The 26237-nt window shown below is 37.2% G+C and overlaps 1 protein-coding gene across 2 annotated transcripts in view; it reads left to right on the top strand.

Moving 5' to 3' along the window:
* The window catches only part of RABGAP1L (RAB GTPase activating protein 1 like), a gene marked incomplete at both ends in the record, with an annotated part of 630503 nt that overhangs the window by 337454 nt on the left and 266812 nt on the right, over window positions 1-26237 (top strand). For both annotated transcript variants that reach the window (XM_079698675.1, XM_079698674.1), the window contains one exon: window positions 4972-5085. In XM_079698675.1, coding sequence (XP_079554801.1) covers window positions 4972-5085 — 114 coding nt within the window. The remainder of the gene's footprint in view (window positions 1-4971; window positions 5086-26237) is intronic.

Raw genomic sequence — 26237 nt, 5'->3', positions numbered from 1 at the left:
AATAGATGGAGAGATATACCATGTTCTTGGATTGGAAGAATCAACATTGTGAAAATGACTCTACTACCCAAAGCAATCTACAGATTCAATGCAATCCCAATCAAACTACCACTGGCATTTTTCACAGAACTAGAACAAAAAATTTCACAATTTGTATGGAAACACAAAAGACCCCGAATAGCCAAAGCAATCTTGAGAACAAAAAACGGAGCTGGAGGAATCAGGCTCCCTGACTTCAGACTATACTACAAAGCTACAGTAATCAAGACAGTATGGTACTGGCACAAAAACAGAAAGATAGATCAATGGAACAGGATAGAAAGCCCAGAGATAAACCCACGCAAATATGATCACCTTATCTTTGATAAAGGAGGCAGGAATGTACAGTGGAGAAAGGACAGCCTCTTCAATAAGTGGTGCTGGGAAAACTGGACAGATACATGTAAAAGTATGAGATTAGATCACTCCCTAACACCATACACAAAAATAAGCACAAAATGGATTAAAGACCTAAATGTAAGGCCAGAAACTATCAAACTCTTAGAGGAAAACACAGGCAGAACATTCTGTGACATAAATCACAGCAAGATCCTTTTTGACCCACCTCCTAGAGAAATGGAAATAAAAACAAAAATAAACAAATGGGACCTAATGAAACTTCAAAGCTTTTGCACAGCAAAGGAAACCATAAACAAGACCAAAAGACAACCCTCAGAATGGGAGAAAATATTTGCAAATGAAGCAACTGAAAAAGGATTTATCTCCAAAATTTGCAAGCAGCTCATGCAGCTCAATATCACAAAAAAACAAACAACCCAATCCAAAAATGGGCAGACGACCTAAATAGACATTTCTCCAGAGAAGATATACAGACTGCCAACAAACACATGAAAGAATGCTCAACATCATTAATCATTAGAGAAATGCAAATCAAAACTACAATGAGATATCATCTCGCACCAGTCAGAATGGCCATCACCAAAAAATCTAGAAACAATAAATGCTGGAGAGAGTGTGGAGAAAAGGGAACACTCTTGCACTGCTGGTGAGAATGTGAATTGGTACAGCCACTATGGAGAACAGTATGGAGGTTCCTTCAAAAACTACAAATAGAACTACCATATGACCCAGCAATCCCACTACTGGGCATATACCCTGAGAAAACCATAATTCAAAAAGAGTCATGTACCACAATGTTCATTGCAGCTCTATTTACAGTAGCCCAGAGATGGAAACAACCTAAGTGTCCATCATCGGATGAATGGATAAAGAAGATGTGGCACATATATACAATGGAATATTACTCAGCCATAAAAAGCAACGAAATTGAGCTATTTATAATGAGGTGGATGGACCTAGAGTCTGTCATACGGAGTGAAGTAAGTCAGAAGGAGAAAGACAAATACCATATGCTAACACATATATATGGAATTTAAGAAAAAAAATGTCATGAAGAACCTAGGGGTAAGACAGGAATAAAGACACAGACCTACTAGAGAATGGACTTGAGGATATGGGGAGGGGGAAGGGTAAGCTGTGACAAAGCGAGAGAGTGGCATGGACATATATACACTACCAAACGTAAAATAAATAGCTAGTAGGAAGCAGCGGCATAGCACAGGGAGATCAGCCTGGTGCTTTGTGACCACCTAGAGGGGTGGGATAGGGAGGATGGAAGGGAGGGAGATGCAAGAGGGAAGAGATATGGGAACATATGTATATGTATAACTGATTCACTTTGTTATAAAGCAGAAACGAACACACCATTGTAAAGCAATTATACGCCAATAAAGATGTAAAAAAATATATAAAAGGGCGAATAATAATAATTTTTATTTATTTATTTAATGAGCATTCAATTTATACTAGGCAGTGTGCTAAGCACTTTACACACGTTATCTTATTCTAAACAACATGAATTTGGTATTACCATCCCACTTTACAGCTGAGGAAACTGAGTTTAATGAGATTAAATAACTTGTCTGAGATCCTATAGGTGTTAAGTGAAGTAGCCAGAAATCGAACCCATGAGTTTGTCTGGCTCTAGAGCCACCAAACCACCATATTGGACTGAGGATCAGAATGGGAGATGCATCTACTGGGAAGTAAATTGTGGGTGAAGTTGTGAGTCTCTAGATATTGGTGAATTAGCTGTCCATGAAAGAGTGAATTCTTCCCTCTTCTCATTCTGAGGATAACTGTCAGGACTTAAGGAGACTGGTTATAGGGACCTTCCAAGAAAATGACCTCGTGTCAGTTTTGGTTGTGCTATAAAATGTTTTTAGCTATATTTTAAAAAAGGTTTTCACATGAAACTTTTTAACTCCAGATATTTGGATGGTGAATTATTTAACTTCTTTTTTGTCCTTTTCTGTTCATTTTATTTCTTGTAAAAGTTGACAGCTATCATTGGAATAAGTCTTTAAAAAAAGAAAAAAGGAATGAATATTGAAGAGAAAAATGATTTTGTCTTCCTTTTACAACGTTAGGTTTAGTGACTCCCTGACTCAAATATTTTAATGATTGAGTGAGTAAATTTGGGGGGTTAGATGTGGACTCCTGAATATATACTGTTCCTATTCTCAGCAGTATGGGTAATTGGGAGATGGTTAACTTTAGCTTTTGCTTTGAAAACACGATTATTTTCTCTAATCTAGTGTGCCATTTCATTCATATTAGTCTATTTGTAAGACTCTAGTGTACCTCTTAACCTTCACTTATATGAAAGGAATCAGTGAATAATGTAGCAAAATAGCTTATTTAGTTAATAAAGTGAAGTTCCAGAAATTATTCCCTTAGCCAACTGAGAGCAATATGCAGGAAGAAAACTCTAGAAACACACATATGTAGAAAGCACTTAAAAGTAATCATACGAAAGGAAAGTTTACTAAGTACAGAAAAGTTTATGATTTTTATTTTCATTTGATTTTGCCCCTTTATTTTTTAAAACAAACAAGGAAGATTCAAGTATTCATAGAAAAAAATTAATCAGTATTATACAAAGTTACTTCCTAGAAACTTTTGCTCAGTTTCCCTTTCTCTGAATCAGGCTGTTGGTACCATTTAAACCCAGCATGATGCCAGTAGAGTAGGCAGTTTCTAGGGAATATAGTCCAATGATTTCTCTCCCTCAACATCTCAAAAAGTGCAAAAAGAGATATCCTGTGAACCATTCAACATGTTTGCCCCTAAAATAGTTCAGCTTGGGAGGAGTAAACTTTTCATTGGTTATTTTTCCAAATAGTTTGTAAGTGGAGACTTACTGTGTGGAAAGAGCACCCTTCTCCTGGAGAAAACCTGGGCAGTGAAAACTCATCTGCCTGGTACCAGATTCCCCTACTTAGACTCCATAACAGACCATATAAACCATACATTTCATAATATATCTCTTTATACATTACCTTTATATTTACAGTATTCTAAACCCCCTATCTCACCCCAGTTTTCTTTATCATTAGAAATTATATTTACTGTGATAAATATAAACTTTCTAGGTATCCTTTTACTTAAGTTATGGTAATTTTTTTGAACGTTCCATTTTTATTCGGTTTTAGCATTCCATTCTGGTAAGCCATCAGAATTTTCTCTGGACTGATTTGTAATATGTTTGATGTTTGCTAGCAAATTTGGAACTTTTCAGTTTTCATCCTTTCTCTACGTGATATAAGATCTAATTACCACCCAGCATGATATAGCATCTGAAATGAAAAAGGCAGCAAGAGAAGGCACTGGCTTAATTTAGAGCTAATCAACTACTTCCTTCTTATGTACTTCTCAGCTAGAGAGAGACAGAGAAATAGCATTATTAAAGTAACTCATGTATTAAAACTCATTTTTTTTCTTTTCTTGATTTTAACTGAAAGAGGGGATTTGTTCAAATCTTTATGGGAGCGAGACATTAAATAATACTTTTAATTTGCATTAGTAGTCGTTGATGCTTCTTTAATTGTGCAGAACGTTTTCATTATTGGGGTTGGTAGAAGTAGTCCCATCCCATTTTCTTGACATTTAAACAGATAAAAACATTTACAGAAGTAAAATAAAATCAAGTGAATGATTAATCATTTTTTATAAGGCTTAGAACTTTTGGATCTTGAATCTGTCTGGAAAAACAAAAAACAAAAAACCTCTAGATTTATCTTTAAAGCATATGTCATTTTAATATGTTGGTTTGAGGGCTTTTTATTTTCTGAAGTGAGTGAGTTGGGTAATTACCCGTTGGGATGAAAGATTGATAATATTTTTTATTTTTTAAATGACCATGGTCTGAGTTTTCACATATCAGATTGTCAAAAATTAAAAAGTCAAATAATATTTGGTTTGGGGCAGGTGTGGAGAAACACATACTCTACCACTGTTTGGATTATATGTTGGTACAATGGAAATGCATATTTATTGACCTAGCAATTCCACCTCTAGGAATATATCTTGAACATGTATGTATAAAAATGTTCCTAGGGATATTATTTGTGATATAAATAGAAAAAATACAAAAAAAATCATTAATAAGAAAATATTAAATAAATTATGATATGTCCATATCCAGGTGTGCCTCATTCTTTTTAATAGTTGCTATTAAAGAGAATAAAATACATTTGCATGTACTGATCAAGAATATTCTATAAGTTATCCCACTAAGTGAAAAGAGCAGATAGTTTTCTTCTATTTGTGCTTCAAAAAGCAAAGGATGGAGATGTGTGTATACAACTTCCCTCCCTCCCCTTCCCCTGACATAAACACACAGTCACAAGTCTAAAGATAGATGGATGAAAGGACACAAAAGAAATTGTTGATAGTATTTATCTCTGATGAATGGGATTATGGGTCTGGGATGGAAGACAGTTTTTTTTGTTTTTTTTTTTTTTATGGAGAGGGCAGCATACTATTTTTGTGCTGTTTGAAATTTTTTGACATTATTTTTCATAATTAAGAAATTTTAAATTAATGACCAAGTCTATTTTTTTTTTTTAGGACTCAGCCCAGGAGAGTGTTATTACTCGAGATATTCATCGTACATTTCCTGCACATGATTACTTTAAAGATACCGGAGGAGATGGCCAGGAATCTCTGTACAAGATCTGCAAGGTAGGACACTCCACCTTATTTTTTTCTAATTTATTATATAGGGCTATATTTTAGGAACCCATCTTAAAGATTTTTAGGTTTGCACTGTGCCATGTTCTCTGCTTTATACTTACACTACCAGATCCTCAGTACTGAGTCCTGAGGCTGACTTTTGGGCTGCATGTTCTGTGCCTTCTTGTGAGGGAAGAGGTGTAGTATGACCTCAGTTTGGCTTTGATGCTAACAGGAAAGGAATAGAAGGTCCTCTCAGGCTACTGCAGTAAAGGCTCAGAGGAGTCCTGATGACTCTGTTCATCTGACAAGGTAACGTGGCAGTTGTCTCAATTTTTTGACAGTAGGCAAGAGTAAGAAACAGTGTGGCACCTGTTTTTGAATACTGGCAAGTTCTCTGATATTGTTGATGTATTCTGAGTTATGTCACATCATACATCTTTGTGCAGTTTTTATATCCCATTTTGAAATCTATCTTCTCCCTCATTATTATTATTATTATTATTTTGCGGTACGTGGGCCTCTCACTGTTGTGGCCTCTCCCGTTGCGGAGCACAGGCTCTGGACGCGCAGGCTCAGCGGCCATGGCTTACGGGCCCAGCCGCTCCGCGGCATGTGGGATCTTCCTGGACCAGGGCACGAACCCGCATCCCCTGCATCAGCAGGCAGACTCTCAACCACTGCGCCACCAGGGAAGCCCTCCCTCATTATTAGTAGATCTGGAAGAAAACTGTTTCCTGACTTTCAGTACGTATGCATTGCTTGGATAAAAAAGGCTCTGTGTTTAATAGTGGAGAATAGCTATCAGATTATTAATTTCTCAAAGTTATATTAGAAATGAAGAATGACTTTTCAAATCATTATATATTGTTAACTTATATTGTCCATGTTAATCAAGGCCAAAGACTCAAAATTGCAAAATTTCCATCAAATAAAGTTTTGCCCTTTATCCTCAAAGTTAAGATGCCCTGCAAAGTGTGATGGGTATACTCAACATTTGTCCTTACCTACCATTCCACTAGAGATTGCTGATGAATAGTGAACAACACCAAAAATCTTGTAATAATATGGAGAAAAAACAAACACCATGGCTAATTTTCAAGTTAGGTAGTAAGTTTCTGAATAATCAAATTTAGCCTTTTACTAAGTAGCAAAGATTAGCCAGTAGGTAGTCAGAAATATACTCACATATCAGTATCATTTAATATTTACTGTTTTGTTAAAAAATGGCACTTATAAAGTACTACCTGCATATGCTAACCAAGTAGGATTGATATTTAATTCTGCAAATGGCACACTTTGCCTAAAATCCTTCATGTTTGTGTTTTAGCCCTCTGCCTACTCCTGTCTTTCTTTGTTTTTTTTTGTTTTTTTTTTTTTTTTGCTTATCTGCTGGTGCCTGACTTACGTCCTCCCCTATGTGACAGAGGATGTCACAAGCCTGCATCTGACATTAATTAATTTATTTATTTTTGCTGTGTTGGGTCTTCGTTTCTGTGTGAGGGCTTTCTCTAGTTGTGGCAAGCGGGGGCCACTTGTCATCGCAGTGCACAGGCCTCTCACTCTCGCGGCCTCTCTTGTTGCGGAGCACAGGCTCCAGACGCACAGGCTCAGTAGTTGTGGTTCACGGGCCTAGTTGCTCCGCGGCATGTGGGATCCTCCCAGACCAGGGCTCGAACCCATGTCCCCTGCATTAGCAGGCAGATTCTCAACCACTGCGCCACCAGGGAAGCCCTCCTGTCCTTCTTGTCTTTATTTTTTCTTTTCTCTTGATGTAGCCATTTTGGAGGATTATAAACGTACACACTGATCAGAAATCTGTTTTTATATGGATATATCATTTAGAGCTAGAAATGCATAACTAACGTAAAGTCTGAGAGTGTACTAATTTCTAGAAGGTGATATGTCATCTAGTTTTTAAAATGCCAAAAACCATCAAACACCACAAAAAATGTATAATATATTATATGCTTGTGAAAGGAAAACCTAATTATTAAAAAAAAATTTCTACCAGTTTTTTTAAAAAATAAACTTATTTATTTATTTAATTTTGGCTGCGTTGGGTCTTTGTTGGACTTTCTCTAGTTGTGGTGAGCGGGGGCTACTCTTCATTGCAGTGCGCGTGCTTCTCACTGCGCGGCTTCTTTTGTTGCGGAACACAGGCTCTAGGCGCACAGGCTTCAGTAGTTGCAGCACACGGGCTCAGTAGTTGTGGCCCACGGGCTCTAGAGCACAGGCCCAGTAGTTGTGGCACACAGGCTTAGATGCTTCGTGGCATGTGGGATCTTCCCAGACCAGGGCTCGAACCCATGTCTCCTGCACTGGCAGGCAGATTCTTAACCACTGCGCCACCAGGGAAGCCCTCCACCAGTTTTGAAATTCTTCAAGCTAATTAGTCTCTGGCTTGTGTAAGGAAGATATCAAAATTTATATAGTTTCTAAGTTATTTAGAAAGGTCTGGCTTATAGTATATGGAACAACATTTTTCTCCTAGCATTTAGTATATTTTCAGCCGTTCAGTAACTTTTCTCTCAATTTTTCTCTGATTGATACTAGATACATTTTTTCACATAGCTAAAACAGTTATGTTCTATGTGCTTGCAGCCTCTGCCTTACAGTTTTGCTCCATTGTAGTAAAAACAGTATTTGCTTCATTATGTAATATTTAGAGGGGAAATATCTGACACACTGCTAAACACAAAGATAAAAGTTAAATAGTTGGTACATTTAAGTAACTGATACCCCTTGCTTTCATATTGCAGATAATTCAACCTTGAATTCACTAGAAAGTATTTGTTATACATTCACACAGCTTGTGTAACCATTTTAAATTATCAATGTGTATTTTGTAACATGATTAAACAGTTTTAAATCTCTTTCTGAGTAAAGAATATCATAAAAATATAGGTGTAAGACATATTATAATTACTGAGTAGCTTAAATTGCACTAAATTTTATGGAAAACAAAAGAATCCTGTTAAAAACATTACAGAATTCAAGGTAGTAAATAAAAGTTGATAAGGCTTTTAATATTGTACTAAAATATATGCTACCTAAACATAACTTTACAATAGTCTTTGATAATGGAGGAGAGCAGAGATGAATATATCAGAAAATGCTGGAGAAACCAAAATTTGCTGGGTTCCTACCATGTGGAACTCTTGGTTTTTAATCTACATAATTCCTTCTTCTCTTGACCTACTATGATTTAGTAGTCCAGTCCTCATGCAGGGAAACCTCAGATGGTGGTGATAATCACAAAGAGGAGAGCCTACTTATGAGTAATTTAGAATTGAATATTCTTCTCAAGTTTGTACATCCACTTTCCTTTGCTTTTTGTATTCAATTTGAGCCATATGGCCTTTATCCTACCATGTATGACTTTTAAGGTCACTGAGTGTGGTCTACCTGTTCTATCATTTTTATTTCTAGAATAATATCTAACATCATACCTCACATTCTTGGCAATAAAACTGAGTTTCCATTCTGGATACCTTGCACAAAACTGAAGAAACATTAATAAAACCTTGACCTTAAATCAGCTACTTTGTTATATAATGTATAAATAAGGACAGTTTTGCTTCTTCTTTACCAATTCTTATTCTTTTTTTTCCTTAATTATTTTCTTGTCTTACTGCACTAACCAGAACCTCCATTATAGTGCTAAAATGAAGTAATGATAGTAGACATCCTTGTCTCACTCCTGATTGTAAATGAAATGCATTTAATGATTTACCACTAAGAATGGCGGTATTCACATCAGCAGCACACTTATAGAGTTCTTTTTAATACAGTACCTTCCATGTGTTATAGTAATTTCAAATTTACAGAGTATTTCCGTATATATTACCTCATTTATTTCTGACAACTCCTCATCAATGGAGCCTATTCTAGAAATATAATATGCTGTGCTGTTAAATTGAGACAAATTTATTGAGAGAATTTCAGTTAGAATAAGTACAGAAATCAACTCTGGTTTCAAGGATATAAGAGTATGACTTTGGAGCTGAAAAGTTTTCTGTGACTCTGGTGAAATGAAGAATCATCTGAACTGTCAGATTAGAGGGAGGACTGTTAAAACTCACTGTCATGTTTTAATGGCCCTGTCAATTTTAGGTTATGCCTCTTAATATCTTTTTCAGAGTAGGAGGAAATCGAAGTGGTTCAAAGATTCTTCTGTTGTCATAAATTTATGTGCAGAAGTAGAACTGAAAGTATAATAGGATTCATAGGATTCTGGAAATGAGATGGTTTTGACATCCCTCCCTGCCTCCCTGCTCTCCCTCCCTCCCTTCTCTCCCTCCCTTCTCTCCCTCCCTCCCTCCTTTCTTTCCTGTTATGTCAATAACATATTTTAAAATTATGTCCTTTAAAGGATGAAAAATATACTACTCCTCCCCAAGTATCCTTAGGACTTTTCTAATTTACATATGATATAAAATCTGGTTTTAGTTGGGAGACAGGTTGGCATAGTTTAAAGGACTAAACGTTAAGAGGTCTGGTTCTGGTCTTGATTCCTCCTCTAAGCAGATCTAAGACTTTGGGAAAATCACTTTTTAAAGTTCCTCCTCAGTAAGCGTGTGGGGTGTGATAAGATTATTTTAATTACAATTTGCTGTGATTTTAAGTGTTGTTTAAAAAATTTTTTCCAAAATATAACATATTGAATGCAGAATTTAACAGTTAATTCCTGTGTTAGGTCTTAGCTCTGTTTATCAATACCAGGACTATAAAGGAATGTGATTTTACTTTGAAAACTTTACCTGATTTTCTGTTATTACGTTTGGGAGTGTGTTTCATGCACACATGAAATGTAGTGCATTTAGTGATTTACTTCTAGATATACATCTATTTATAAGACCTAAGACGAGTCAGTCATAGTAATTAGCTAAAACATTGTTCACAACAGAATAGATTGAAGTGACTCTTGTGCCCTTTAATTTGAGGCATATTGCTTTTTCACATTTTCTGATTACAGCAACTGCTTTATATCAAAGAGGCTACGGCTGTGAACTGAATGGAAGGGGTTGAATATATTACAGAGAAATCAATACCTTTGTTCATCTGGGTTAATAATTTGATAGTATAATGGTTTGTAGAAGGACAAAAATAAACTTAACCCCTGTTGCAGAAAATATTTTTCTCAAAACAAGATTGGATTTAATATAAGAACTGAAGCATTTCAGGAGTTATTTTGATACCAAAGTAATGAGTGATCTGATGCTTGATTTTGAAGAATGTAAATGATCACCAACTCTTGTGAAATTATATATAATCATACATTATTTATATTGTTTTCTAGATTTATGGGGGTATTTATGATTATAGGGCTGAATTGTTTTTCATGGAGTCAACAGTACTCTCCATAGTTTTCTGTCTGTTTGACTACTCCTAATGCAACTCCATTCCTTGGGGTTCCTGAATGATCCCTAGTTTTAATGACAGATTTTCTGAACACATTGTAGCCCTCTATTATTTACTCTACATAGCCCAATTTTACCAACAGCTTGAGCAACCTGTGGGACTCCTCTTACTCATGTCCTTGGAATCTGATTAGCCCCAGAATGAGGGCTCTTTGGTGTGGAATGACAGGCATTCCTGGATCAAAATGCACCAAAAGGATTTAGTTTAGAGTGGTACCTAGGGGGAATCAGGCAGCCTTTGGAGAATCAAGCAGGTCTTTTCTGTTTTCTGTGTACCTCCTCTCTCACCCTTGGGTTGCTGGCGTGCTTCTTTGAATTACAATAACCTTCTAAGGCGGATCCAAACGGGGGGCTGCTGAGGAGTCCTTTGAGCCCCTGGGGCCACTCTGCTTTGCCAGCACATCCTAATGAACACTGAATTAAGTGGTTTCAGAAGACCTTGAGGGATAGCAGAGTATTCTCAAACAAATTAATTTCCTTAAGGAAAAATTAATTCTTTCAGGCCATACAGGAAGGCTTGGAGTAACTTACTTATATTCAGATGATGATTGACATAATCACAACAGTAACAGTGGAAACTTGTGAAGCACTGTGGTTTAGAAAGCACTTCTGTACATGTTGCTATTTGATCCCCATAGGTCCTCCCTAAGGCAGGAAGAATTTCCTGCATTTTATAGATGAACTCCAGAGAAACTAAATTATCGGCCTAAAATTATGTAGCCACTAAATGGCAGAGACTAATTTGAACCCAGATGTGTTAGCTTAAAATTCTGTAATATTTCTACAATACTATTATGATTGTACATGTGTGATGAAGAAGAAAAATTATGATTTATTATATACCTCCTGAATACCAGAAACTATGCTGAGCACTTTTACACATATCGTGTTATATATTTTGACAGTTATCCTGGAAATAAAAACTATATTTCTGTTCTTGTACTTAGGATAAATTCTCAGGAAGGTTAAAAGCATTTACTCTTATCACACAGATAAGAAATTTTGAAACTAGTGTTCCATTCTAGGCAGGTCTGTCGAACTGCAGAGTCCATGTTCTTTGTACTATGGTGGCTTTTCTTAGTGTTAGAGGGACAATATTTAAACTGCAAGTGAATCTTAGCATCATTATTGCAAGGGAAATCCAGTGGGGTAGAAAATATTTTTCTGTCAGACTAAAAATTAAATGTGAAGAAGAAAATGATCTTATATGCTCATGCATATCAATGTCATAATAATAAGGAGAAAATCAGGGACACCAATGGAGTCTTCACCAAAGTACTTGGAGTTACTCAGGCTCCTAGTCAAGGTAAATGTTTTGATTATTTTCTTCCTGGTACAGCCAGTACAAGATTAGTCAGAAGATAGTACAAGAACATGCTTTGGGGGTCTCACAAAAGAAAAATAAATTCATCTTTAATAATTTCATCTAGAATTTTATAATCTGAAGTTCTAGAAAGAAGTTATGTTCATTTCAGCATGCAACTTTTGATTCCTTTTTCAAAAAATCTTTAGATTATTTGAACTACATATGGGGAATGGGCACCATAATCTCTTCAGTGCTTAGGGCCTTTAAAGCTTTTAATGAGACCCTAGGGACTTCTAATAGTAATAAATAGAAATTGGATATCAAACTTACAAAATGTGGCTTTTTCTTGTAGCTGGTTGTAAGAAGGCAGAGTCTTCATTTTTTCCCCCAGTTTTATTGAGAAATAATTGACATACATCAGTGTATAAATTTAAGGTGTACTTAAAAAATTTTTTCAACATGACTTGACTTACATATATTGTAAAATGATTACCGCAGAAAGTTTAGTGAACATCCATCTTCTCATGTAGATAAAATAAAGAGAAAAGAAAATTTTTTTCTCCTTGTCATGAGAGCTCTTGGGATCTACCCTCTTAACAGCTTTCCTACTTGTCACACAGCAGTGTTAACTGTAGTCATCATGTTGTACATCCTTACTACTTATTTACCTTATAACTGGAAGCTTGTACCTTTTAACACCTTCCTCCACTTTCCCCTCCCTCCACCCCCACCTTTGGTAGTCTGGTAATCACAAATCTGATCTCTTTTTCTTTGAGTTTGGTGTTGTGGTTTTGTTTTGTTTTGTTTGATTCCACATACGCGTGAGATCATACAGTATTTGACTTTCTCTGTCTTACTTACTTCATTTAGCATTAATACCTTCAAGGTTCATCCATGTTAGGCCTTCATCTTTATAAAGAATAGTTTCCTTAAAAATCACTTTAGATCCCATTGTTACCATTCAAATTTTTTAGTAAGTCTAACATTTAATACACACATAGTAGAGTGCACAAATATTGAGGCTATAATTCAGTGAATTCTTACCCAGTGAACACTGCTGTGTAAGCTCTAGGACAAAGATAAAGAATTTTGCCAGCACTCTGGAAGCCTCCCTTATTTTCTCTGCTAGTAATTACTTCCCCCAAAGGTAAACAGCATTCTGACATATATTACCATATATTAGTATTGCCTCATTTTGAACTTTATTTTTTCCTTGTAGTTTTATTGAGGTGTAATTGACATACCACACTCTATATGTTTAAGGTGTACAGCCTAATATTTGGCTTACATACATCATGAAATGATTACCACAATAAGTTTAGTGAACATCTGTCATCTCATACAGATACAACATTAAAGAGATAGAAAAAGTATTTTTTTTTCTTGTGATGAGCACTCTCAGGATTTACTCTCTTAACAGCTTTCATGTATAACATACTGCCTTTATCCAGTTCCCTCTCCTCACCCCCTGCCTCTTGGTAACTACCAATCTGATCCTAATTTGTTTGTTTGTTTTTAAAGTATAATTGACCTGCAACACTATGTTAGTTCCTGTTACACAGCATAGTGACTTAATACTACTATATATTTCAAAGTGATCATCATGGTAAGTCTAGTTACCATCTGTCACCAGATGAAGATATTACATAATTATTGACTATATTTCCCATATTGTACATGTCATACGTGTGACCTCTTTTGGATCTTTAAAAAATTGACTTTCACAAAATGTATCTTGTTGTGTATAGTTTCTTTTGTTCCCATTGTCTATGAGGTTTAACCATGTTATTGTACATGGCAGGAATTCATTGTTTTCATTGCTGCATAATATTCCATGGCAAGACTATATCACAATATATTACCCATTCTACTCTTGGTGGGCATTTGGGGTTGTTTTCAGTTATGAATAATGCTGGTATGTGTACACTTCTATTAATAACGTTTTTGTGCACACATGTATGCATGTCTGTTAGATATCTACTAGGAATAGAATTGCTGGGTCAAAGGATATGGGCATGTTCACCTTTGGTAGATATTGCCAAACAAGTTTTCAAAGTTTAACCATTTACATTTCAAATAGCAGTGTATAAGAATTCCAGTTGCTCTGGCTTTTCACAAAACCTGATAAACTTTTAAATTTTAAGCATTTTGGTGGATGGGTAGTGGTTATCTCATTGTGGTTCACATGCATTTCCCTTATGACTGTCAAGGATCAGCATCTTTTCACATGCTTGTTGTCCATTAGGATATCCTCTATCATGACAAACCTGTTTGTCTTTTGCTTATTTTAACAACTGGGTTTTCTCTTATTGCTTTGTAGGAGATTTTTTTGTATATCCTGGGTATGAATCCTCTTTTAGATATATGTATTGCAAATGTTTCCTTTATGGCTTGCTTTTTTACTCTATTAATGGTATCTTTTGATAAACAGAAGCTGTTAATTTTTTTTTTTAAATTGGAGGAAGAGAGATATTCTTTTTTTTTTATTAGTTTCTGCTTTATAACAAAGTGAATCAGTCATACATATACATCCGTTCCCCCATCCCTTCCCTCTTGCGTCTCCCTCCCTCCCACCCTCCCTATCCCACCCCTCCAGGCGGTCACAAAGCACCGAGCTGATCTCCCTGTGCTCTGCGGCTGCTTCCCACTAGCTATCTACCTTACGTTTGGTAGTGTATATATGTCCATGCCTCTCTTTTGCTTTGTCACAGCTTACCCTTCCCCCTCCCCATATCCTCAAGTCCATTCTCAAGTAGGTCTGTGTCTTTATTCCTGTTTTACCCCTAGGTTCTTCATGACATTTTTTTTCTTAAATTCCATATATATGTGTTAGCATATGGTATTTGTCTTTCTTTTTCTGAGTTACTTCACTCTGTATGACAGACTCTAGGTCTATCCACCTCATTACAAATAGCTCAGTTTCGTTTCTTTTTATGGCTGAGTAATATTCCATTGTATATATGTGCCACATCTTCTTTATCCATTCGTCCGATGATGGACACTTAGGTTGTTTCCATCTCCGGGCTATTGTGAATAGAGCTGCAATGAACATTTTGGTACATGTCTCTTTTTGAATTATGGTTTTCTCAGAGTATGTGCCTAGTAGTGGGATTGCTGGGTCATATGGTAGTTCTATTTGTAGTTTTTTTGTTTGTTTGTTTGTTTGTTTGTTTTTTGTGTGTGTGGTACGCGGGCCTCTCACTGTTGTGGCCTCTCCCGTTGCGGAGCACAGGCTCCGGATGCGCAGGCTCAGCAGCCATGGCTCACGGGCCCAGCCGCTCTGCGGCATATGGGATCCTCCCAGACCGGGGCATGAACCCGTATCTCCTGCATCGGCAGGCGGACTCTCAACCACTGTGCCACCAGGGAGGCCCTATTTGTAGTTTTTTAAGGAACCTCCATACCGTTCTCCATAGTGGCTGTACCAATTCACATTCCCACCAGCAGTGCAAGAGTGTTCCCTTTTCTCCACACCCTCTCCAGCATTTATTGTTTCTAGATTTCTTGATGATGGCCATTCTGACTGGTGTGAGATGATATCTCATTGTAGTTTTGATTTGCATTTCTCTAATGATTAATGATATTGAGCATTCTTTCATGTATTTGTTGGCAGTCTGTATATCTTCTTTGGAGAAATGCCTATTTAAGTCTTCTGCCCATTTTTGGATTGCGTTGTTTGTTTTTTTTGCTATTGAGCTGCATGAGCTGCTTATAAATATTGGAGATTAATCCTTTGTCAGTTGCTTCATTTGCAAATATTTTCTCCCATTCTGAGGGTTGTCTTTTGGTCTTGTTTATGGTTTCCTTTGCTGTGCAAAAGCTTTGAAGTTTCATTAGGTCCCATTTGTTTATCTTTGTTTTTATTTCCATTTCTCTAGGAGGTGGGTCGAAAAGGATCTTGCTGTGATTTATGTCATAGAGTGTTCTGCCTGTGTTTTCCTCTAAGAGTTTGATAGTTTCTGGCCTTACATTTAGGTCTTTAATCCATTTTGAGCTTATTTTTGTGTATGGTGTTAGGGAGTGATCTAATCTCATACTTTTACATGTCCCTGTCCAGTTTTCCCAGCACCACTTATTGAAGACGCTGTCCTTTCTCCACTGTACATTCCTGCCTCCTTTATCAAAGATAAGTTGACCATATGTGCGTGGGTTTATCTCTGGGCTTTCTATCCTGTTCCATTGATCTATCTTTCTGTTTTTGTGCCAGTACCACACTGTCTTGATTACTGTAGCTTTGTAGTATAGTCTGAAGTCAGGGAGCCTGATTCCTCCAGCTCCGTTTTTTGTTCTCAAGATTGCTTTGGCTATTCGGGGTCTTTTGTTTTTCCAAACAAATTTTGAAATTTTTTGTTCCAGTTCTGTAAAAAATGCCAGTGGTAGTTTGATAGGGATTACATTGAATCTGTAGATTGCTTTGGGTAGTAGAGTCATTTTCACAATATTGATTCTTCCAATCCAAGAACATGGTATATCTCTCCGTCTATTTGTATCATCTTTAATTTCTTTCATCAGTGTCTTATAATTTTCTGCATACAGGTCTTTTGTCTCCTTAGGTAGGTTTATTCCTAGATATTTTATTCTTTTTGTTGCAATGGTAAATGGGAGTGTTTTCTTGATTTCACTTTCAGATTTTTCATCATTAGTGTACAGGAATGCCAGAGATTTCTGTGCATTAATTTTGTATTCTGCTACTTTACCAAATTCATTGATTAGCTCTAGTAGTTTTCTGGTAGCATCTTTAGGATTCTCTATGTATAGTATCATGTCATCTGCAAACAGTGACAGCTTTACTTCTTCTTTTCCGATTTGGATTCCTTTTATTTCCTTTTCTTCTCTGATTGCTGTGGCTAAAACTTCCAAAACTATGTTGAATAAGAGTGGTGAGAGTGGGCAGCCTTGTCTTGTTTCTGATCTTAGTGGAAATGGTTTCAGTTTTTCACCATTGAGGACGATGTTGGCTGTGGGTTTGTCATATATGGCCTTTATTATGTTCAGGAAAGTTCCCTGTATGCCTACTTTCTGCAGGGTTTTTGTCATAAATGGGTGTTGAATTTTGTCGAAAGCTTTCTCTACATCTATTGAGATGATCATATGGTTTTTCTTCTTCAATTTGTTAATATGGTGTATCACATTGATTGATTTGCATATATTGAAGAATCCTTGCATTCCTGGAATAAACCCCACTTGATCATAGGGTATGATCCTTTTAATGTGCTGTTGGATTCTGTTTGCTAGTATTTTGTTGAGGATTTTTGCATCTATGTTCATCAGTGATATTGGCCTGTAGTTTTCTTTCTTTGTGACATCCTTGCCTGGTTTTGGTATCAAGGTGATGGTGGCCTCGTAGAATGAGTTTGGGAGTGCTCCTCCCTCTGCTATATTTTGGAAGAGTTTGAGAAGGATAGGTGTTAGCTCTTCTCTAAATGTTTGATAGAATTCGCCTGTGAAGCCATCTGGTCCTGGGCTTTTGTTTGTTGGAAGATTTTTTATCACAGTTTCAATTTCAGTGCTTGTGATTGGTCTATTCATATTTTCTATTTCTTCCTGATTCAGTCTTGGCAGGTTGTGCATTTCTAAGAATTTGTCCATTTCTTCTAGGTTGTCCATTTTATTGTTATAGAGTTGCTTGTAGTAATCTATCATGATCTTCTGTATTTCTGCAGTGTCAGTTGTTACTTCTCCTTTTTCATTTCTAATTCTATTGATTTGAGTCTTCTTCCTTTTTTTCTTGATGAAAAAAAGTCTGGCTAATGGCTTATGAATTTTGTTTATCTTCTCAAAGAACCAGCTTTTAGTTTTATTGATCTTTGCTATCGTTTCCTTCATTTCTTTTTCATTTATTTCTGATCTGATCTTTATGATTTCTTTCCTTCTGCTAACTTTGGGGGTTTTTTGTTCTTTTTCTAATTGCTTTAGGTGCAGGGTCAGGTTGTTTACTCGAGATGTTTCCTGTTTCTTAAGGTGGGATTGTATTGCTATAAACTTCCCCCTTAGAACTGCTTTTGCTGCGTCCCATAGGTTTTGGGTCGTCGTGTCTCCATTGTCATTTGTTTCTAGGTATTTTTTAATTTCCTCTTTGATTTCTTCAGTGATCACTTCGTTATTGAGTAGTGTATTGTTTAGCCTCCATGTGTTTGTATTTTTTACAGATCTTTTCCTGTAATTGATGTCTAGTCTCATAGCATTGTGGTCGGAAAAGATACTTGATACAATTTCAATTTTCTTAAATTTACCAAGGCTTGATTTGTGACCCCAAGATATGATCTATCCTGGAGAATGTTCCATGAGCACTTGAGAAAAATGTGTATTCTGTTGTTTTTGGATGGATTGTCCTATAAATATCAATTAAGTCCATCTTGTTTAATGTATCATTTAAAGCTTGTGTTTCCTTATTTATTTTCATTTTGGATGATCTGTCCATTGGTGAAAGTGGGGTGTTAACGTCCCCTACTATGAGTGTGTTACTGTTGATTTCCCCTTTTATGGCTGTTAGTATTTGCCTTATGTATTGAGGTGCTCCTTTGTTGGGTGCATAATTATTTACAATTGTTATATCTTCTTCTTGGATCGATCCCTTGATCATTATGTAGTGTCCTTCTTTGTCTCTTCTAATAGTCTTTATTTTAAAGTCTATTTTGTCTGATATAAGAATTGCTACTCCAGCTTTCTTTTGATTTCCATTTGCATGGAATATCTTTTTCCATCCCGTTACTTTCAATCTGTATGTGTCTCTAGGTCTGAAGTGGGTCTCTTGTAGACAGCATATATATGGGTCTTGTTTTTGTATCCATTCAGCCAATCTGTGTCTTTTGTTGGGAGCATTTAGTCCATTTACATTTAAGGTAATTATTGATATGTATATTCCTCTTCCCATTTCCTTAATTGTTTTGGGTTTGTTATTGTAGGTATATTCCTTCTGTTGTGTTTCTTGCCTAGAGAAGTTCCTTTAGCATTTGTTGTAAAGCTGGTTTGGTGTGCTGGACTCTCTCAGCTTTTGCTTGTCTGTAAAGGTTTTAATTTCTGCTTCAAATCTGAATGAGATCCTTGCTGGGTAGAGTAGTCTTGGTTGCAGTTTTTTCTCCTTCATCACTTTAATTATGTCCTGCCACTCCCTTTTGGCTTGTAGAGTTTCTGCTGAGAGATCAGCTGTTAACCTGATGGGGATTCCCTTGTGTGTTATTTGTTGTTTTTCCCTTGCTGCTTTTAATATGATTTCTTTGTGTTTAATTTTTGACAGTTTGATTAATATGTGTCTTGGCGTATTTCTCCTTGGATTTATTCTGTATGGGACTCTCTGTGCCTCCTGGACTTGATTAACTATTTCCTTTCCTATATTAGGGATGTTTTCAACTATAATCTCTTCAAATATTTTCTCAGTCCCTTTCTTTTTCTCTTCTTCTTCTGGAACCCCTATAATTCGAATGTTGGTGCGTTTAATGTTGTCCCAGAGGTCTCTGAGACTGTCCTCTCTTCTTTTCATTCTTTTTTCTTTATTTTGCTCTGCATCAGTTATTTCCACTATTTTATCTTCCACCTCACTTATCCGTTCTTCTGCCTCAGTTATTCTGCTATTGATCCCATCTAGAGTATTTTTCATTTCATTTATTGTGTTTTTAATCGATGCTTGATTCATCTTTAGTTCTGCTAGGTCCTTGTTAACTGTTTCTTGCATTTTGTCTATTCTATTTCCAAGATTTTGGATCTTGGAAATAGAATCTTGGATCATCTTTACCATCATTATTCTGAATTCTTTTTCAGGTAGACTGCCTATTACCTCTTCATTTGTTAGGTCTGGTGGGTTTTTATCTTGCTCCTTCTCCTGCTGTGTGTTTTTCTGTCTTCTCATTTTGCTTATGTTACTGTGTTTGGGGTCTCCTTTTTGCAGGCTGCAGGTTCGTAGTTCCCGTTGTTTTTGGTGTCTGTCCCCAGTGGCTAAGGTTGGTTTAGTGGGTTGTGTAGGCTTCCTGGTGGAGGGGACTAGTGCCTGTGTTCTGGTGGATGAGGCTGGATCTTGTCTTTCTGGTGGGCAGGTCCACGTCTGGTGGTGTGTTTTGGGGTGTCTGCGGACTTTTTATGATTTTAGGCCACCTCTCTGCTAATGGGTGGCGTTGTGTTCCTGTCTTGCTAGTTGTTTGGCATAGGGTGTCCAGCACTGTAGCTTGCTGGTCGTTGAGTGAAGCTGGGTGCTGGTGTTGAGATGGAGATCTCTGGAAGATTTTCGCCGTTCGATATTATGTGGAGCTGGGAGGTCTCTTGTGGACCAGTGTCCTGAAGTTGGCTCTCCCACCTCAGAGGCACAGCACTGACTCCTGGCTCCTCAATTTGGGATGATTCATTGTCTATTCATGTATTCCACAGATGCAGGGTACATCAAGTTGATTGTGGAGTTTAATCCGCTGCTTCTGAGGCTGCTGGGAGAGATTTCCCTTTTTCTTCTTTGTTCTCACAGCTCCCGGGTCTCAGCTTTGGATTTGGCCCCACCTATCCATGTAGGTCGCCGGAGGGCGTCTGTCCTTCGCTCAGACAGGACAGGGTTAAAGGAGCAGCCGCTTCGGGGACTCTGGCTCACTCAGGCCGGGGGGTAGGGAGGGGCACGGAGTGCGGGTGGAGCCTGCAGTGGCAGAGGCCGGCGTGACGTTGCACCAGCCCGAGGCGCGCCATGCGTTCTCCCAGGGAAGCCGTCCCTGGATCCCGGGATCCCGGCAGTGACGGGCTGCACAGGCTCCCCGGAAGGGGGTCGTGGATAGTGACCTGCGCTCGCACACAGGCCTCGCGGCGGCGGCAGCAGCCGCCGCGTCCCACCCCCGTCTCTGGGGTCTGCGCTTTCAGCCACGGCTCGCGCCCGTCTCTGGAGCTCCTCCAAGCAGCGCTCTTAATCCCCTCTCCTCGCGCGCCAGGAAACAAAGAGGGAAGAAAAAGTCTCTTGCCTCTTCGGCAGGTCCAAACTTTTTCCCGGACTCCCTCCCGGCTAGCTGTTGCGCATTAGCCGCTTCAGGCTGTGTTCACGCCGCCTACCCCAGTCCTCTCCCTGCGGTCCGACTGAAGCCCGAGCCTCAGCTCCCAGCGCCGCCCGCCCCGGCGGCCGAGCAGACAAGCCTCTCAGGCTGGTGAGTGCCAGTTGGCAGCTATCCTCTGTGCGGGAATCTCTCTGCTTTGCCCTACCCAGGTACGTGGGGATCCCCGTTTCTTGCCTTTTGGGAGGTCTGAGGTCTTCTGCCAGCGTACAGTAGGTGTTCTGTAGGAGTTGTTCCACGTGTAGCTGTATTTCTGGTGTATCTGTGGGGAGGAAGGTGATCTCCGCGTCTTACTCTTCCGCCATCTTCCCTGGAAGTCGGGAGAAGCTGTTAATTTTAAAGAGTCCAGATTTATTAATCTTTCCTTTTGTGGTTAGTGTTACTGTGTCCTGCTTAAGAAATATTTGCCTAGCCCAAAGTCAAGAAAATATTCTCTGATGTAATCTAGAAATGTTATTCATTTGCTTTTTACATTGAGGGTTATGATCCATCTACAATTGATTTTTGTATAAGGTAGAAGTTAAGGTTTATTTTCTTTCCATATGTATTTCTAATTGGTCCAGCATTGTTTTTAAACAATCATTCTTTCTCCATTGTATTGCTGTAGCATCTCTCTTATAAATCAGGTCCATGTATACATGGGTCTGTAGCTGGACCATTCTTTTTTTTAGATGTTGGGGGTAGGAGTTTATTAATTAATTTATTTATTTTTGCTGTGTTGGGTCTTCATTTCTGTGCGAGGGCTTTCTCTAGTTGTGGCAAGCGGGGGCTACTCTTCATTGTGGTGCACGGGCCTCTCACTATCGCAGCCTCTCTTGTTGCGGAGCACAGGCTCCAGACGTGCAGGCTCAGTAGCCGTGGCTCACTGGCCCAGCCGCTCCGCGGCATGTGGGATCCTCCCAGACCAGGGTTCGAACCCGTGTCCCCTGCATTAGCAGGCAGATTCTCAACCACTGCGCCACCATGGAAGCCCCCGGACCATTCTTTTTTTTTCCATATTTCTGGCTTTCTTTTTAATTTCTTTTTTGTTGTTGTTGAATATATTTGACGTATTATTTAAGGTTTTACAACATGTTAATTTGATACATTTATATATTTTAATGTGATTGCTGTTGTATTGGTATTTAGCACCTCTATTACATTACATAATTATCCTATCTTTTTAGTGGATGGGATAATTAAGTTTTAGTCTCTTAACATCTTTGATGATTATAGTACAGTATTGTCTATTTTCATTATACTGTACATTAGATCTACATGTCTTATTTACAACTCATTGCAAGTTTGTACCCTTAAGGAGCATCAATCTTATCTACCCGCTACACACCACATCCTCTGGTAACCACCACTTTACTCTCTGTTTTTTTAGGAGTTTGACTTTTTTAGATTCTACAGATAAGTGATATAAAATAGCAGTTGTCCTTCTCTGTCTGACTTATCTTGCTTAGCATAATGTGCTCAGGGTTTATCCATGTTGTCCCAAATGGCAGGATATCCTCCTTCCTCATGGCTGAAAGCATTCCATTACTGTATATATACCACATCATTTTTACCCATTCATTCATTGATGGACATTTAGCCTGTTTCCATATCTTGGCTATTGTGACTAATGCTGCAATAAACATGGGATTGCATATATCTCTTAAAAATGATGTTTTCATTTCTGGACCACTCTATGCCATTGATCTGCTTATCTATCTTTATACCAATACAACACTATTATAATTAAAATAGATTTACAAGAAGTCTTATTATCTGGTGGTGCTGGGCCTACAACTTTGTTCTGCTTCAAAATTATTTTTACTATCTTGGTCCTTTGTAGTTCCATATTTTAGAATCAGCTTGGCAGATTTTGAGGGGAAAACATGCTTTGAGAATTTTGATTGGTATTGCATTGAAGAAATAGTTCATCAATTTTATTATCAATAGTTTTTTCAAAGAGCCAACTTTTGGCTTTGTTGATCTTATCTATTATATATTTGCTTTCTATTTTATTGATATCTGCAGTTTTTCTTTTTCAACAAAATTCTGCATGTTAAAAAAAATTAATATCACCCAAAAAAGTTCCCTAATGCCCCTTTGCAGTCAATCCCCCCACCTATACCTGTCCCCAGGCAACCCCATTATCTTCTTTCTCCATTATAGATTAGTTTTCATTTTATAGAATTTAATGTAAATGAATCATACAGCACATACTTCTGCTTCTCTCCAGCATAATGCTTTTGAGATTCATTCATGTCATTGAGTGTTTCAGTGTTCTATTCTTTTTTATTGCTGAGTAGTATTCCATTGTAACCTCTCCAATTTTGATGTCATATTTTATTATCATTTAGTTTTAAATATTACCTAATTTCCATAGTGATTCCTTTGATCCATCACATTCATTGATTTCTAAGTTCTTTTTTTTTGGATATTGATTTCTAGCTTAATTTCACTATGGTCAAAAATATGCTCTGTGTGATTTTAAAACTTCGGATTGTTGAGACTTGCTTTATGACCTGAACATGTCCTGTTTTGGTTTCAATTAGATAAACTTTGTAATCATGTTTTTCTGATTTTCTTTAGAGTTACTCTCTTTGTTGTTATGTGTTTTGTTTTTGGTTTTGTTTTTTGTCTGTTTATCAGTTAGTGATGAAATTGTGCTAAAATTCCCAACTATGAGTTTTGGACTTGTCTATTTTTCCTTTTAATTTTGCCAAGTTTTACTTTATGTATTTTGAGGTTATGTTATTAAGTGCATACAAATTTAGTATTGTTATGTCTTCGTATTGAATTAACCTTATTATCATTATAAAATGTCTTTCTTGTTGCTAGTTTGAGCTTCAGTTTAAGTATGTCCACCTTAGCTTTATTTTTGCATTGTAATACTTTTAATATCCTTTCATTTTCAATTGAGCCCTTGTATTTACAGTGTGTCTTCTTTTTTTTTTTTCTTTTTTTTTTGCGGTATGCGGGCCTCTCACTGTTGTGGCCTCTCCCGCTGCGGAGCACAGGCTCTGGACACGCAGGCCCAGCGGCCATGGCTCACGGGCCCAGCCGCTCCGTGGCATGTGGGATCCTCCTGGACCGGGGCACGAACCCGCGTTCCCTGCGTCGGCAGGCGGACTCTCAACCACTGCACCACCAGGGAAGCCCTACAGTGTGTCTTCTTTAAGCATCTTATAATTGAATTTTTAAACTATATACAATCTTATCTTTTTATTGGGGTATTGAGTATATTTACATTTAATGAACTTACTGACATAGTTGATTTTAAACTTAATATCTCACTATTTGTGCTGTATATGTCTCATCTGTTATTCATTTTTTCCTCTTTTTTTCATTTTCCACACTGTAACTATTAGTTATGCAGTTTTTATGCTTTTAGTAGTTACCCTATTAGTTATGCAGTTTTATGCTTTTAGTAGTTATGATCACAATGTGCATTCTTTGCTTATTAGAATCCACCTTAAATGACCAATCACACCTTAAGTGATCAATCACTTAAATCATCGATCACTTCCAGGATAATGCAAGAAACTTATATCTCTTTAACTCCATGTACCACTTTCCGCTTGTTGTTCTGTTTTTGTCATGTATTTAGTTATGTTTGTGTATCAGTACCCCCCCCCGACACACGCACAGGATGTTATTTTTTGTGTCTTAAACCATCAGTGTTCATTTAGACTTATTCACCTACGTATCTGTTCTTGTGCTCTTCATTTCTTTCTGCATTGCCTGAGTACATCTGAGATCATATTCCTTATGCTTAAAGAACTGTCTTTAATATTTCTTTAGTGAAAGTCTGCTGATGAAAATTCTTTCATGTTTTACTTTTCTGAGAACCTCATAATTTTGTCTTTATTTTGGAAAGATATTTTCATTTGGTTCTAGGTCAGTATTATTTTTCCTTAGGATTTTAAAGATGCTATTCTATTGCCTTCAGGCTTTCATCATTTTTGTTGAAAGATGGCTATCAGTATTATCATGGTTTCTTTAAAGGTAATGCATCTTTTTTTTCTCTGCTTTTAAATTTTTAAATTTATGTTTGTTTCTTCTATAATGTGTCCTAGGTGTGGTTTTCTTTATACTGCTTGGAGTTTGTTACTGAATCTGCGGCTTGACATAGTTTGTCACTTTTAGAAAATGCTTAGCCAATATCTCCCCAAATACTGTTTTGCCTCTGTCCTCTATTCTGGATGTCCAAGTACTAATATTTTACTATCCCTTTTGTCTTTTACCCTATTTAATGTATTTCCATCCTTTCTTGGTGGCTCCATCTGGATATTTTTTACTAATCCTTTCTCCAGTCTATTGAATCCTTAATTATTGTTGTTTTATTTTTCAGTTCTAGAATTTCCATTTGATTCTTTTTAAAAGTAGATTCCAGTTCCTTGGTGAAATTATTTTTTATTTTCTTGAACAGATTAATCACAGTTATTTGAAAGTCCAAGTCCAATAAAGTCTAATATCTGATCACTTATGAATGTATTCCTATTTTCTCTTGATTTTTATTCATTTGCTCATTTTTTTTCATGCTTGATCATATTTAATAGAATTCTGGGTCTTGTGTTTGAAAAATTATAAGGACTTTCAATGATGTTATTGATATTTTACTCCAGAGCAGATTCAGTTTTCCTCTGGTAGGAAGATGGAGTACGGTGTATCCCTTTGAGCCAGTTTTGACTGTTTCTTGCTTAGAGAGTGAGTTTCCAGGATCTCAACTAAAAGTCTGAGGTATTTACTGGAGACCTTCCTCTTTGATGGGACCCTACCCTTTAATTCTCATGTCCTTGGCAGTATGAAACCACTGAAATCTCTGATTAGCTAATCTTAGCATTACTGCAGGCAGTTTTCTGCAAATTTCCCCTTCTATAAGATGTATTTAGCTTCTGTGAGGAAATATGAGAGATCAAACTTTTATAATGTTTTCCTCAAACTTTTCAGTAGACATATTGTTGGTTAATAGCTTCAGATTTTCTGGAGGAGAGGGGAAACTTTCACTGATGATATTGTTTACAGTGGGATAATAGTTTATCATACTGATAAATCTTAATCTCTCAGAGTAAGAGCTTATTTAGTTTTTTCCCCCTCCTTTTAAATCACTCATTTCACGTTTTATGTTTTAGAAGAATTGGCTAATTCTGCTTCATTGCCAAGGACAATTATGTTTGTAGCTATTCAGAACATCAGATGCATGCTTACACATATACATACACATAAAAAGAGATCCTAACCTAAAGTTGAAAAGCTTCACTCGTGTGTGTGTGTGTGTGTGTGTGTGTGTGTGTATGTGTGTGTTTGGGGGTTAACTTCATGCTTAGCTTTTGCATAAATATTTCAAAAACATTTTTATATTTGTTAGTATCACTAAAATCATACATTAGAGATGTTTTGGAGGGTTTTGTTCTCTTTAATACACATATTCTATGAGTCAGA

The sequence above is a fragment of the Hyperoodon ampullatus genome (genome assembly GCF_949752795.1).
Source record: "Hyperoodon ampullatus genome assembly, chromosome: 2".
Taxonomy (NCBI): domain Eukaryota; kingdom Metazoa; phylum Chordata; class Mammalia; order Artiodactyla; family Ziphiidae; genus Hyperoodon; species Hyperoodon ampullatus.
The sequence above is the reverse complement of the archived record's forward strand: the minus strand, read 5'-3'. Positions and strand labels throughout refer to the sequence as shown.